Source organism: Gopherus flavomarginatus, chromosome 14 (assembly GCF_025201925.1).
Source record: "Gopherus flavomarginatus isolate rGopFla2 chromosome 14, rGopFla2.mat.asm, whole genome shotgun sequence".
Classification (NCBI taxonomy): Eukaryota; Metazoa; Chordata; order Testudines; family Testudinidae; genus Gopherus; species Gopherus flavomarginatus.
The window spans coordinates 13,786,649-13,801,897 of NC_066630.1; the positions used below are offsets into that span (position 1 = coordinate 13,786,649).

The 15,249-nt window shown below is 41.1% G+C and overlaps 1 protein-coding gene across 1 annotated transcript in view; it reads left to right on the plus strand.

Moving 5' to 3' along the window:
• The first annotated feature begins 9,100 nt into the window (after positions 1-9,100).
• The window catches only part of ADAMTS18 (ADAM metallopeptidase with thrombospondin type 1 motif 18), a 63,987-nt gene continuing 57,838 nt past the window's right edge, over positions 9,101-15,249 (plus strand). Inside the window, exons 1-2 of the mRNA XM_050922866.1 lie at positions 9,101-9,259; positions 14,686-14,885. Of these exons, the coding sequence (XP_050778823.1) occupies positions 9,187-9,259; positions 14,686-14,885 (273 nt within the window). The 5' untranslated portion in view covers positions 9,101-9,186. The remainder of the gene's footprint in view (positions 9,260-14,685; positions 14,886-15,249) is intronic.

A 15,249-nucleotide genomic window follows, 5' to 3' on the forward strand; every position in this document is an offset into this window, starting at 1 on the left:
TAGAGGGAGTTCCTGGGTGTTTGGTACTTTTAAAAGTAGCTCACTCATTTAGGAGCCTAAATATGGGTTTGGGAGCCTCACTTTAGTCTGGTATTTTTGAAAATCATGAGGTGTCCCTAAAATTTAAATTTGTAACCATGTTTCAAAGCCTACTGAAGTTTATCCATCACTACCTTTTCATGTCACTTAATTTCAAAGTTCAGTAGCAATGACTGCTTGTTATCATCTTTGGTGAGCCACTACTGCTACTTTGCTCAGGCTGCTTTGCACTGGCTAAAACATGCTTCACCTAACCTACGCTTTCAGCAGTTTAGGTTCCTACCTTCTGCTTTGCCAGATACCCTGCTTTTCATTTTCTTCAAGCTAATTCCACACCCGAATCTGCTGATTTGATTATGCTATCTAAAATGTTCATCTGTGGGCCCAGACCCAACAGGTGCTTAGTACTCCAGCTCTCATAATGCCATGTAAGGATTCCAGATCAGCTTAATCTCTTTTTGTACTTTAATTTCTTGAATGATTACTCTTATCTGTGTAGTATCGTTTCAGTCATGCATATTTTTCAGATTACCCATCTGGCCCAACACAAAGCATATAATAGGCGTGAGAGTCAGCTTGATCACATACTCTCTAAAGAAAGGAGAGTTTGTTACTGGATTGCACACATGGTGTTGGGCTGCTTTAAACACCTTTGTGTTAGGATGGAGTGGCCACATGTCTGTGAGGGTCAAACGCAGAGAGAAATGCTGGGTGACTCAGGCCTGGTCTACACTACGCGTTTAAACCGAATTTAGCAGTGTTAAACCGATTTAACCCTGCACCTGTCCACACAACGAGGCCCTTTATAGCGATATAAAGGGCTCTTTAAACCAATTTCTGTACTCCTCCCCGACGAGAGGAGTAGTGCTGAAATCGATATTGCCATGTCGGATTAGGGTTAGTGTGGCCGCAAATCAACGGTATTGGCCTCCAGGCGGTATCCCACAGTGCACCATTGTGACCGCTCTGGAAAGCAATCTGAACTCGGATGCACTGGCCAGGTAGACAGGAAAAGCCCCGTGAACTTTTGAATTTCATTTCCTGTTTGCCCAGCGTGGAGCTCTGATCAGCACGGGTGGCCATGCAGTCCCAAATCCGTATGGTCCATGCTGGAGCTCTTTTTGGGAGATACTGGATCTGATCGCTGTATGGGGAGACAAATCTGTTCTATCAGAGCTCTGTTACAGAAGACGAAATGACAAAGCATTTGAAAAAATCTCCAGGCTATGATATAGAGTCCACAGCACAGTGCTGTGTGACAAGCGTAACGGAAAGCCAAAGAATCAAATGGACGCTCATGGAGGGAGGGAGGGGGGACTGAGGACTCCAGTTATCCAATAGTCCCTGCCCTCTCCGAAAAGCATTTGCATTCTTGGCTGAGCTCCCAATGCCTGTAGGGTCAAAAACATTGTCCGAGGTGGTTCAGAGTATATCTTGTCAATTTACCTCCCCCTTCACCCTGTGAAAGAAAAGGGAAAAAAATCGTTTCTTGCCATTTTTCAATGTCATCGTATGTCTACTGCACACTGCTGGTAGATGCGGTGCTGCGGCGCTGAACAGCAGCATCCCCTCCCCTTCCTTTCCTGAAGGCAGAAGGTACAAAATGGTGGAAAACCGTAATCATCCCGTAAGTGCTCCTGGCTGGCCTCGGTGATGGATAACCGTCATCGCCAATTTCCAGTTGCAAACAGTACAAAATGATTGATAACCATCATCGCCAATTTCCAATTGCAAACGGTACAAAATGATTGATAACCGTCATCTCATCACCAATTTACAATGGCAGATGGTGCAATAGGAATGGTACCATCTCTGCTTCCTTGCAAAGGCAAATGAATGCTGCTGCGTAGCACTGCAGTACCATCTCTGTCAGCAGCATCCAGTATACATACAGTGACAGTGACAAAAGGCAAAACAGGCTCCGTGGTTGCCATGCTATGGCGTCTGCCAGGGCAATCCAGGGGGGAAAGGGCATGAAATGATTGTCTGCCGTTGCTTTCATGGAGGAAGGATGGAGTGACGACATTTACCCAGAATCACCCGCGACACCATCATGCATTGGGATCTCAACCCAGAATTCCAATGGGCAGGGGAAACTGCGGGAACTATGAGATAGCTACGGGATAGCTACCCACAGTGCAATGCTCCAGAAATCGACGCTAGCCTTGGTACATGGACGCGCACCACTGAATTAATGTGCTTAGTGTGGCCGCGTGCACTCGACTATACAATCTGTTTTACAAAACCGGTTTATGTAAAATCGGAATAATCCCATAGTGTAGACATACCCTCAGTGGGACTTAGCACCTCCCTGGGGCTTTCTGGGAGAGTGCATGCTCTAGTCATGCCTTCATCCTTTAAGGGCTTGATTCAGAATCTGCTGAAGTCAATGGGAGTCTTTCCACTGATTTCAATGAGCTTTTGAGGCCCCAAATGCATTCATAGTGCAGTGCTGTCTTTGCTGGCTTGGGTCCTTCCCCATCTCTGTGAGGGGGATACTACCATCTGTGGCTATAGCTTGAAGCAATGGCTCTCCTCCTTTACACATTGTGGCTGACCCCTGCATAGAGGTACAAGTGTTATTTTGCAGAACTCTCCTTCAGTTTGCATACAGTCTAGCACAGTGGTTCTCAAACTGGGGGTTGCGAGGTTATTACACTGGGGGACGCGAGCTGTCAGCCTCCACCCCAAGCCATGCTTTGCCTCCAGCATTTATAGTGGTGTTAAATATATAAACAAATGTTTTTAATTTATATGGGAGGGGGCTTGCATTCAGAGGCTTGCTGTGTGAAAGAGGTCACCAGTACAGTAGATTGAAAACTACTGGTCTAGCATATGGGGCAAGGGACAGTGTTGGCCATAAGGCTAGTAAAAGTTGCTGGCAGGTAGCTTTAATTTGTGCAACTGGCTTAGGGTCCTATGGAGCTCCACTATGCCCCCATCCTGCCTCCCTCTTCCAGAGGGCAGACACAGGATCCAGATCTGTCATATCTGAGCCAGCTGGGAGTTTATCTCTGACAGGGGAATTCTCTGATAGGCAGTTGAGGCCCTTTGTGCCTTCTGACTGTGCCAAAGGGCCAGAAACTGAGTAGAGAATCAGGCCTTAAAACTACAACTTGAGTGACACTAGGATGAAGTGCAGCCAATAGCATTCCCTGAGCGTTCCTTCCAGTCTGAGTGAGAAAGCATGCAAGCATTCTGTGATGTTTCAGTGTCCAGATATTATTATGATGGGAATTCAAGGAATGCATGTACCTTCCCAGTTAGATTTCTGCTCATTTTGTATAAGAAAAACTATATTTTTTAGATAATCTTTCCTCTCAGGAGGTTTCTATTTCAGGGACGTTCTTCATTTATCTTTTCCTTTTGCTGTAAGCACAACAGAAAGTTGTACTTTCAAGTTCAGTCTTTTTCTGTTATGCGCTGTATCTCTTGTTATGGTTAATCTGTGTTTGACTCGATATTGTTTTGTAGGAACTGTACGTTGTGGGAAATAGCACAACAAAAGGCACTGGACTTATGCCCATTGAAGTCAATCAAAGCCTTTAGACTGACTTCAGCTGGCTGTGGGTCAAGCCCCAAGTCAACTGCTTTTTGAAATAGTGTGTGCAACATTGGAGAACATTTAATGGGTTCAAAAGAGCTCATACTTAACACTTCCTTAAGAAAGGTTCTTCACGCTGATTGCATCCATCCCTATGCAATGTTCAGTTGTATATTCACTAAGTGCAGTGTTGCTGTTAACATATCAGGATTTGCTAACAGTTAAAACAAAGTGGTTATAGGCTTTTTAATAGCTTCACATGTGAACGCATAACGTAACATCAAATGCTACATTACTGTTGCTTAGAAAGTTTGTGTACATATATTTTAGTACTCTGGTACAGTCAAGGTGCTCCTGTTATCACGCAAAGAGTAATTGTACTTGACATAAGTCTGTGCTAGGTAGTTTTATTTGTTTAGCAGATATTGCAGCTGAGATGTTTGATTGTCCTCTGTGTCCTTAGTTTTGAATTTCACATTGTTTCATTTTTTACCACATTATCTGTGTCTGGATGATGAATCTGATGTAACTCTTAATGCGTATGGATGAGCTGTTGCCTGTAATTTAATTTAACACATAATGAAGGTGGCTTTTTGGAAATATGGAATCTGTAGCCACAATGCTTTCCTCATGTGAGGAGGGGAACAGACTCCATCTCAAAATCTCAGTTTTTAAATATAGACAAGAAAACAACAGTTCTGAGAAGTCCACTCCAGGATGATGAGTCTTTCAGCTGCCACTGCAGTGCATATCACTAAGGCCTGGCCTACACCTAAATATTAGATGATCTAACTATATCGCTCACCGCTGTGAAATATTTTGCTCCTATGTCACATAGTTAGGATGACCTAACCTCTTCTGTGGATTCATTTCGGTCAGTGGAAGAATTCTTCTGTCACTTAGGCCAACCTTCCCTCCTTACATATTCCATCCTAAAACCTATAATCTACCTTTCCAAAGGTCTGGGAGAGAAGATAGGCCTTACAGTGTTTCCAGAAGGATAGCAAATATAGATTCTGGTGGACCAAGGTGGTAGCAAATTTCATTCAAAGACTTTTCCTGGGCCTTTCCTAGGTAAACATTTTTCTTCAAACTTCTCAACCAATGCCACTCCCGTCATGACAGCAACAGTGAAAGTGTAGATCGTCTGCTGGGGACAATGGACTTTTAATCACTGGTGAAAATGTTGACACTTGTAACACTGCTTCCTCTGGTGAGGCTATGACAGTGGGAAATTTGAAGACAAACTGTAGTGTAGACATAGGCATGTAGAATGCCCTGTCCCTTCTTGTCTTAAAGGATTGGATCTAAAACATGCTTAAGTCAATGGAAAGACTTTCCATTGACTTCAGTGAGCTATGGTTAAGCTAAGATTGGGTATGCACTTATATTAATGCTGGTCCTGGCAATGCAAAGACCTAGCTTCCATTTATCCATGTTAATTTTTACTAGTTATACCCACACATCTGCTGAAGTTTCTAATGAGGAGAAACATACTGGATTTAATTCATGACTTCACTTAAACTTCATAGTTCTTTTGAAAAAGTTCCAAGCTAAGAGAGAGATTGGGCTAGAGTCTCTCCCCTTATTTTGGTCTCCATTGCCTTGCTCTGACAGTGCAGGGTGGCCAGAACCTGCTCTTAATTAGCCATCTGGAAATTATTCTGGCATAGGAGAGTCTCAGATGGCATAAAGGTAGCATAGCTGGCTCCCCACCTTAAACCTGGCATAGGGGATCATATCAACAGCGGGCACATCAGGGGCAGGCATCTGTGCTGATTTCTCAACTGGCATATACCCTTTGAGGACCATAACCTGCTAACACAAGATTGAGCAGCCCATATGCTACTCTAATTTACGTCAGGTCTGAAGTTAGAGTAGTTGCTGCTTGAGAATCAAGGAGCTGTAACCACATACCTAACTGACCACCTGAAATCCAGTCCAGTTTGTGCATCTCCAAGCAGGAGAGATTGGGGCCAATATTTTGTGAATTATTAGAGATCGGTTAAATATGAATACTGGAAGCTTGCTCACAAATTGTAGAAATGAACCAGTGGCCTATCTTATAAAGACTAATCTGTGCCACAGGACTGCATGAAACTAGATGTTGTGTCAGAAAAAAGAAAAAGTAGACATTAATCATCTTTCCTAACACTTTCCAATTGGAATAATCCTTTCTGATTTACTTTAAAAATCCTTTCTGATTTACTTTAAAACTCAAAATCTCATTTGATGATTCAGCCCTGGTCTCTGCTGGAGAAAAGTTTGCACAGTCTGACTGAATAAGGTTTTTAGGTCACTCACCAACTGGTTTCAGCACACGAAAATCTTGTAGCAAAATGAATTCAGCACATGGGCCAGAATTCAATTCATCACACATTTCTGGAATTCTCAGTCCACCCTTGTGATGTTAAATATAGAAATTACATTTGGGACTAACACTTGATGTACATCAGGGACAGTTTCTTGCAAGGAAAATGTAGAAAATCCTCTATTCCATATGGTTTGAATCACTTATTAAATGAATCCTGTAGGGGTAATTTCAGACGTGGAAACCTTTAAAATGGAGAAATAAAAAACAGATTTACCATGTTTCTGTTTTCCAATACAAGGTTGTAAAATCAGTTAGACGATGCCTAGTTATCAGTGCTGAATAACAGATGATTGCATGGAAGGTCTCTTCTTGCCCGAACTGCATTTGAATTGTGTCAGTTCTAAATATCTGATGACATAAATCATAAGGATTAAAATATCTGTTCTCTCTCCTATGCGGAAGTGCTTTGCCTTATCCTATTGTGAGCTGACGATTGAAGATTGCCAGTCCATTGAATTGGGCAAGCAAGCTAGCTACATTCTATATGAGAAGTTGCTCAGTCTTGATCTTTCATTGACAGACATGTTATTGCCTCTTCCTTATAATATGTTGAGCAAATATAGGATGAATGTTTGTTGGATGTATGTTGAATTAAGGAAAGAAGAAAAATGTCTACCACAATATGATCTCTGTTTATGTTCACAGCAACTTTTGAGAAGAGAAGATTCTCACAATTAGTGTTATAGGGAAGAGTTATTGTTAAAATCCTGGTTGAGTTGTCCATCTATAATAATTGGCAATTGACCACAAAGGGAAAGCACTTATTTTCCCTCTATTTAGAAAAAGACAGTAATGAATGTCAGTCAGAGGGCTGGTGTCTGACTGGTGAGCAGTAAGGACCTGTGTAACTAAAATTTCTGATAAATCTGTTTCTTGTGGATATATTTGATATCAGTGATAGCATTAACTTAGTAGCAAACACTACAGTTAAAGCAATGAGGATTTCATTTACAAGTCCCTATTTTCTGAAAAATTCTCCTGGAATGAAGCTTGGAAGTGCAGAAAGGTCCACAAATCCCAAAGAAACACCCCAGTGAAATCAGGTATTGGTTGAAGTCCCTCTTCCTCTTTATCCTCAAGTCCTAGCCAGTCTCCACATAGGAGCTTGTGTAAGAAAAAAAATCCATTTCAAGATGGGTTAGATAGCGCATATCCAAAATGTGCAATGCTAGGAACGTAGCTCCACCATCTAACATCAGAAAGCAGTCTTTGCAAGGAGAGGTGGTATCATGGGCTGAGAGTGCTAATATATCATACAGGGTGGTTGCACTTGCTTCTCTGCACATACTTCTGGAAAGTTGTTCATAGAGCTGAGTGGTTCTCAGGGGATGCCACTTTTGGCAAAAATGCCTCAGTGACCTAAAATAAACTTTGTCAGTAATATTACACGTGTACTTATCTAATCAAACTTTTTCTTGTCCCACTTGGCTACACATTAATATTTGCTGCCTCCATCTCTTGGGTTTTTACTTGGTAAAAAAGAGTGTTTATTACAACAGTTTTTAAAAGACAAGGGAATGAACAGCACAACTGATTTATGAGTTGAATGTAAATACTTCCTCATTGCTACCCACATTTCTGATGCTGCCTCTGATCCTGGAAACACTTAAGCATATGTGTAGCTTTATTCATAGTCAATGTGTGAAAAATACAGTGTTTTTCTCCCTAACCTTAACTCTGCCCTCTAGTCATAATGAAAGGGGGGAAATGTGCTAAACACAAAATGTGTTGGTAAAAATCATTTTCATCTTCTCTGGGAGCACAGACCTAATCATAATCAAACTGTTATTAAGTAGCATTTTTTCAGGGTAGTGTTAAGATTGCTTAGCTGCTTTGCCTTTCCATTTCCATACCTGAATGTGCTCAGATTTCTTTAAAACATCACTATACATTGGAATTTCCTGCATTTGTAGTACTTTGGAATAATTACAAATCCCTGTAGAAGTGTTTACTCTTAATTTACTAATACGTACCCTCAGCCTGAACACCATTTTAAGATAGAGGGTTTTTTGTTGTTGTTGCATTGGAAAATACGTATATACCGGTATTCATTTTTAATATACATTGTGTAGCAATCCTGGTTAATATTTAATGTGATGATAGTAGTTTAGTGCACTGACAACTCTGCAGCGTGAAGTCTTCTATGTATTCCACAGAGCAAGAACTTTAGGGCTCGGGTTGCCCCAGTAACAGCTTTACAACATTGCCCCACTAATATGTCTACTCTGTCTTGAAGGAACAGCCTTAAGGCTGGAGAGGGTATTCATTGACCATAGTCCTTCAGTCCTGGGTTTCTGTGCTGAGGTTGAAAAAAAAGTGTCAACTAGTGGCAGAGACTTTTCATATTTTAGGACAAAATTCTCCTCTCTGATCCGCCCTAGTGACTAAACTTCAGCTGTTAGAGAGGAAGATTCTGAGATTCTTTGAGAGCAACTGCAGCATTGTCTTGGACTAGAGTCTTCTGGAACACAAGCAGATTGCTGGGGCATGGAGTTCCATGATTAGTCAGAATGCAGCACAGCAAGTGGAGTGGAAGATTAGCCGCTAAGGAAATCTGTTGCTGTCAATTAGAATAGGGGGTTCAAAGATTTAATTTCCCTGAATCTGATGTCAGAGAGTGTTGTTTCCTAAGTGAATCTATTAATTGTATAGACCTCTTTTAAGAATCCAAATGGAATAATTTGCTTTGACAGTGTTCTAAGCTATGCTTTTTTTTTTTTTTTATTTTAAAAAAAGGAACGCTGTGCTTCATAAAACCACCTTTGTTCCTTTCTTGTCTGTGCAGCACACTCTCATTCTTCCTGGCCCTCTTCTGCTGATGACTATATATCCAGAAAACCATTTTGCAAGTCTGAAAATGTGCTAAAAGGCTTCTTTTTGTATAAGTGACTCTTCAATTAAGAGAATAGGATCAGCTACTTAGAAGGAATCTAGTGCTGACAAGTGGACATAAATATATTGTTGTCAAACTGCAAAATATAATGTTTTTTTTTAATGTGCTTTTTTTTTTTTTAGTCAGGTTTGATAAGAATGCAGGAGAACGAATTCCTTATATCTCCATTACCTCAGCACTTAGCACAGGAACACAACTACACATCACCTGTCGGACATCACCCTCATGTATTATACAAACGGACAGCAGAGGAGAAAGTGCACCGGTACAAAGTAGATTCCAATTCCAATCGCTTTTCCCTGGGTCATCACAGAAAGCACACACACCACAAGTATCATGATCAGGCGAATGATTACCACCATGGAAGGTTTCAAAAGCAGCATTTTTGTGGACGTCGAAAGAAATGTATGTAAGGAAACTTTCTCTCTTTGTTTGAGATAGTAGTTCTTAGAGACTTGTAGGTGTTTCTTTTAGTGTGGTTTGTAGCCACTGCTCTGATGGGGGCTGTGTATTTTAAATAGTATTGCTAACAGAGGAAATGGCCAAAATGGAGGGCAAACACAAGGAGCTGGATCATGCATTTAAGTTTATGGCACTGTCCATCACTATTATTACAACTCCACCACAAATCAATGAGTGACTTTCTTAGGAATGTGCTGCTCAGCTTAGAAGATCCCTCACTCTGGTTTTCTTGAGACTGATTTATTTTTTGATGGGCCATTCCTTTTTCTGCTGGTACTTTAACACCACATCTTCTGTACAATTACCAGTGCCAACTCCCTGCTCTATTTTCTCTTCATCTGAGATATGCGATTAGTCTGAAAGATGGAGGAAGAGCATTAGGAATCAGTGATTTGGCAAAGGAGGGGGAATAGGTCTTTCACAATCCACCATTTGATAATGAAGTCATCAGCAACTGAGATAATTCAACAAGAACCTCCCAAGTAAATTGTTTAAATAAAATTCTGGAGTCACCTCTTAAAAATGTATTGAAACTACATTATCCTACCAAGGTTCATTGTGAGGCCTTCATTAGGCCCTCAACTTGAAGAATATTTAGGAGCTCCTCAAGAACCCTATAGCTATACTTCTTATGTTCACTTGATTCTGTTTGAAAGCTGATCTGCCTCTCATTTGAGTTTCATGGCTAGATCCCCAGCAATTGAAAACAATAACTGAAAAAGTTGCATCAGTCTAAATATGTCCTCCCCAACTCATACTTGAGTTTGGGGACAATAAGAGGGTTCCTTTTTGAATGGGAAAATAAAAAAGGGTCTTGAATGGAGGGGAGAGGAACACACAGAAGGGAAGAGGAGAAGAGAAAATGGGAAGAGAAAAGTGAAGGAGGAAGGAGTGAAAGTCTCTGAGCGTTCTGCAGGAAAATATTGATCTGTTTGAGAATTACCCTTTTAAATATTGAGAAGTCTTTATATTTTCAATCACTTCATGTTTTTCTTCAATATTGCAGAAGCCCCAGGACATAATTCTTGTACAAACCCATAGTCATCCTGTTTCAATCCTTTTTTTTTTTTTTTAACAGCTATACAATGACTAATGTGAATGGCAGACAGCAGGGGCTACTTAAGAAAGTGATGTGAGGAATATTTCATTAGCTCATGGTCTTCTCATTTTCCATGACCATCAGGGCACTTTTTTAAAGGTCGTTCACTGATTACAAAACCCGTATGATATTGATGGCTTTGATAGAGATAGTTCCAGGCTCTTCCACGTTGGCCATTTTATCTTATATGGTTCCTATTCCTGTAGTACCCTAGCACCTCACAATAGTCAATACATTTATCCTCACAGCACCCATTTGAGGTAGGAAAGCACTGTTCTCTTCATTTTACCAGATGTGCAGAGGTAGGTTATTTGTCTAAAGTCACAGAAGGCGTCTATAGCACAGTAGGGAACAGAACCCAAGTCTCCCAGCCCTTATGCTAAAGTCCTAATCAGTGGGCCTTTATCCCGTCACGTAAGGGATAGAAAGGACGCACAACTCCCTCTTCTTTCAAGGGAACAACACAGCAGGAGTAATTTGGACTTGTGGTTAATGCTCTTGCAATTAAAGTTAACAGGATTTTGAAAGTAAAAATGGTACTTTACTGAATCTGTATCCAAACATGGTACTGAAAGAGGAAAGGCGGTGCTGTACGGGGGTTGGTTACACTTTGAAGGTACGTAGTTGCTTATATTGCTGAATAAGTTTCACTGGCCTTTCTCCTGTTTGTTAAAGCAGTGGTTTCTTTACTTTTTCATGTAGCTTGGATATAGCTATGGCTCCCTCCTGTTTAGCAATATAGGAAGAGTAGGACGGCCATTGCTACTTGACATCTATTTGCGATCCCAGGTTGAGCACCCCTATGTTAAGTGCACAAATTTAAACTTTCACTTATGTTGATGTTTGTACTAGTGATTGAATTAAATTTAAGACTTTACAAGCACAATGACTTTAATGATGCTGCGTGCAGGAATAAGGCAGGTTACATGAATCAGGAACAAGACTTTTATATAAATAACGCCTGAAAACTATGTTGAAAGAACATTAAGGCTGCAAAGTCAAACACTCAGAAGTTAGGAAATGTTAGAATGATAGTTGCTCAGACAGCCAAAGTCCAGCCCCATTGTGCATATGCATTATGATGCAGCCTTTAATTATATGATCACTTGCAGCTTTTTTCCATCAGACCCCTGCCTCATTCAGTGCACAAGATGGACAGTGCTCACTTAATGAGAAGCTATTCAATATTTTATTTTCGTCTCATTGTTCAATCGAGGGCCCCATGCCTTGTTCACTGTACACTATTCAAACTCTGCTCTGAAGACAGAATTACTAACTTTCTCATGGGTTTTCTATGGTGTTCATTGCTATAGTAGCAGAGTGTTTCACAAATACTAATTAATCCTCACCAAGGTCTTGTGAAACTAGGTGGTATCACTGTCCCCATTTTGAAGATGGAGAGCTGAGGTTAAAAAATGTCCGCTAATTTTGGTTACCCAAGCTGATGCGCCCATGGCCTGATTTTTCAGAGTACTTGGCACTGCAGGTTCCATTGACTTAAATAGGTGCTCAGTTCCATGGCCTCAAGATAGGCCTATACAAAATGAGCAACACACAGTTAGTGGCCACCTGTGAAAAGTTTGATGTAAGTGACTTTCCCAGTATCACAAAGGAACTCTGTGGCAGAGCAGGGACAGGGGACTTCAGAGCAGGGACTGAAAGTCCACAGTTCTCCAGGGCAGCATTCAACAGCCTTAAACACGAGACCTTCCTTTCTCCTCCTGCCATCCCCTGCCTCATTCAGTACAGATCTTTCAGCTTCTGCAACAAATGAAGCAAGGGGTCCTACATAGAACAGCCATCTTCATTATACATCCCCAAAACAAGTCCATCCAGGACATTGAATGAGGCAGGGGTCCTGTGGAAAAAAAATAGGATGTGATGATACAATTAAAGCCTGTAGCATAATACATATGCACAAGGGGGCTGAATTAAGGTAGCACAGGCAAAAGGCATGTCATGGGCAGAAGGGCCATGTCCCTGCTCCAACCAATGGTGGTAGTGGCTCTAGAGTTTCTCAATGACATGGTTGTACAATATTTTTTTATTATAGGCAAAACAATGTATTTTTCCTTTACCACATTCTTGGAAACAGGTGAACCATTTTAGCTGAAACGCTCCAAAACATTTCAGTCTCATGTAGACACCTGGCATGGATAATTTCAGCCCCAAAACAGGGTCTTTTAATGGGATGCCCCAGGCAGCCTTAACTGTAGATGGCCTATACAACAGGGTTAATTAATCTCTAATCCAGAATCAATCCATTTTTGCAGTATAGGAAAAGAGATTATTAGTACGGTGCTGCCTGCAGAGATATATGCTTGAAGACTTAAAGCTTAACCCTTATAACTTTCTTTAGTAGCTATGTTGAGCGTGCAGTTTGTAAGCATGAGAGGAGCCAGTCAGCCATCTTTCAGATATGTCATCACAGGCTAAATAGTTTGAAGCGCAAGAGCTGAACAGATCAAGTTCCGTAAGTCATATTTGAGAAGAGCTGCTGCTGCTTAATAACTTTTAGTAGTAGTAAAGCACGTGCAAAGTGGAGATGAGTCTCGGAAGTGTTGCTGATGAGAGCCACCTACAGTAAAGGCAAATATGAAAGAGACTTTTTGTCAATGAAGTGCAAGCCACTTGTACTGCCTCCTAATCATGGAATTGCTCTGCATGGGAAATAAGCTATGCATTTCGCTGTTAGGTGATGCATGGTTTTACATGCTTTCAAAAGAGGATACTTCTCTACATTGTTAACAGGATAATAATTCTTGATTGATATTATAACTAAAATATCTTTCATTCATTCATTCATTTATGTTTTGAAATATAGTTCTGATTAAATGAATTCTCAGAAGTAAATCACTAGGGATATTGCATTGCTACAACTCGTATTTGCTCAATACCAGCATATTGCTGCCTACAGCTTGTTCACTTAGAATATTAAGGACAGTCAGCATTTTTTACTATTATTTACTTTTTGTAATATCTGTAGTGCCTGGGAGCCCCAGTCATGGACCTGGACCCCATTGTGCTACTTGCTGTACAACCACAGACCACACTCCCTGCCCCCAAGAATTTACAGTCTGAGCAACAACTAAACAAGTATAACATTCCAACCACCACAAGCCCTGGGAGGCCATAGAACAAAGCTCCATCTGAGCATAATTTATTCAGCTTTGAGATGGCCTGCCTTAGAAGATTTGTAAATGAAACTGATTTTGGGATAGACAACTGATGCAAATAAGCTTCCCTACTTACCGTCCTGTTTCCCTTGGATCCCTGATGTCCTCGTGTGACCAAGAAGGAGGTAGATACCAACCTAATTTTGTTGTTGGAGCAACTGTCAGACACAGTCACAGGCAGGGCTTCTAGACAAAGGTTGTTGTTACATTTTTTAATTACCTGGGGCTTCATTGCTCATATTATGTTTCATCCCTTTTGCCATAAAGATTTGCAAGGACAACTCCTGTTGTTATCTAACTCGCATTTTCAAATAGTGACCAGTGGGCTGAATTCTGGTTGCCAGGGGCACATAGGCTTATGCAAGAAAATCCATAAGCAGGAAAAGTATGGAATGAAGATTCTCTGCCCTAATTCTGGCTTCCTCAAAACCCAGAGAGAGGGTTGACTCTGCAGTCATTCCCTACACAAGTAGAAGGCATGCAAGCTTTATTTCTCAGGTTGTATAGACCGCATGTTTATGCACATGGCTTCTGATCCAGCAATGGTCATTATTTTTCACTCTCTGAATATTGTACTCCAAGCAGGAGTAATCTGTGTGGAGAGTCTCCATGGGGGGCTGTTGCCAGTCAAAATACAGGCACACAGGGACTCTGCTTTTGCAGCATATCTAGTTTCTGTACCTATTTGGAAGCATTTATTAAGGGAGGCAGAATCTGGCCCATACGCTGTGTTTGCAGTCAATGCACAATGTGCAAGAAGGTGACAAAATGGTCAAATAGGATATAGCTATTCAGGCAGAAATACTAAGTATTTTCCCCTACAGCACATGAAACTCATTTTACTAGATTATTTCTTTCCTCTGAATTGCATATTGTATTCAGTTTTTTTTCTTAAAGAAGAATGAATCAGATCTTAATTAATAATGTTTTAGAAGAACTCACCATCTTACAGGCCATATTAATCAATACCTGGCTCTTGCACAATATTGTAAATTCATTTAGGGCTTTATTCCCCAGGTACTTTACTATCTAACCAAACTGCTCATAAAAATGACCCGTTTTGAACCCTTTCCAAAACTGTGTTCTGTTTCTCTTTAGACACACCTAAGCCACCGACAGAGGATACATACATCCTATCGGATGAATATGGAAGTTCAGCAAGGTTCAAAAGATCAGCTGTTAAAACCCAGAAAAGTGGAAGTCTGAATGTTGAAACGCTTGTTGTAGCGGATAAAAAAATGTTGGAGAAGCATGGCAAGGACAATGTAACCACATATATCTTAACAGTTATGAACATGGTAAGAGTTGGTGTAACTGAAGTGCCATTGGTTTTGTACTCATCTACAGCTGTGGAAAACCTACAAGACAACCAGGAGCAGGGACTTTAAGAAAAACACCCAACTTGGTGAGACTTGTGATAAAATCACAAAAGTTGGCAATACTAAAAACTCGGCTTGTTAAATCGATTTCTGCAAGTCCATGTGTGCCAGCCTAGAAATCCCTGCTCCGGGCCAATGGGAGTTGCTGGAAGCGGCGTGGGCCAAGGGACATACTGGCCGCCACTTCCAGCAGCTCTCATTGGCCCAGAGCAGCAAACCGTAGCCAGTGGGAGCCGCAATCGGACGGACCTGCGGACGAGGCAGGTAAACACACCGGCCCGGC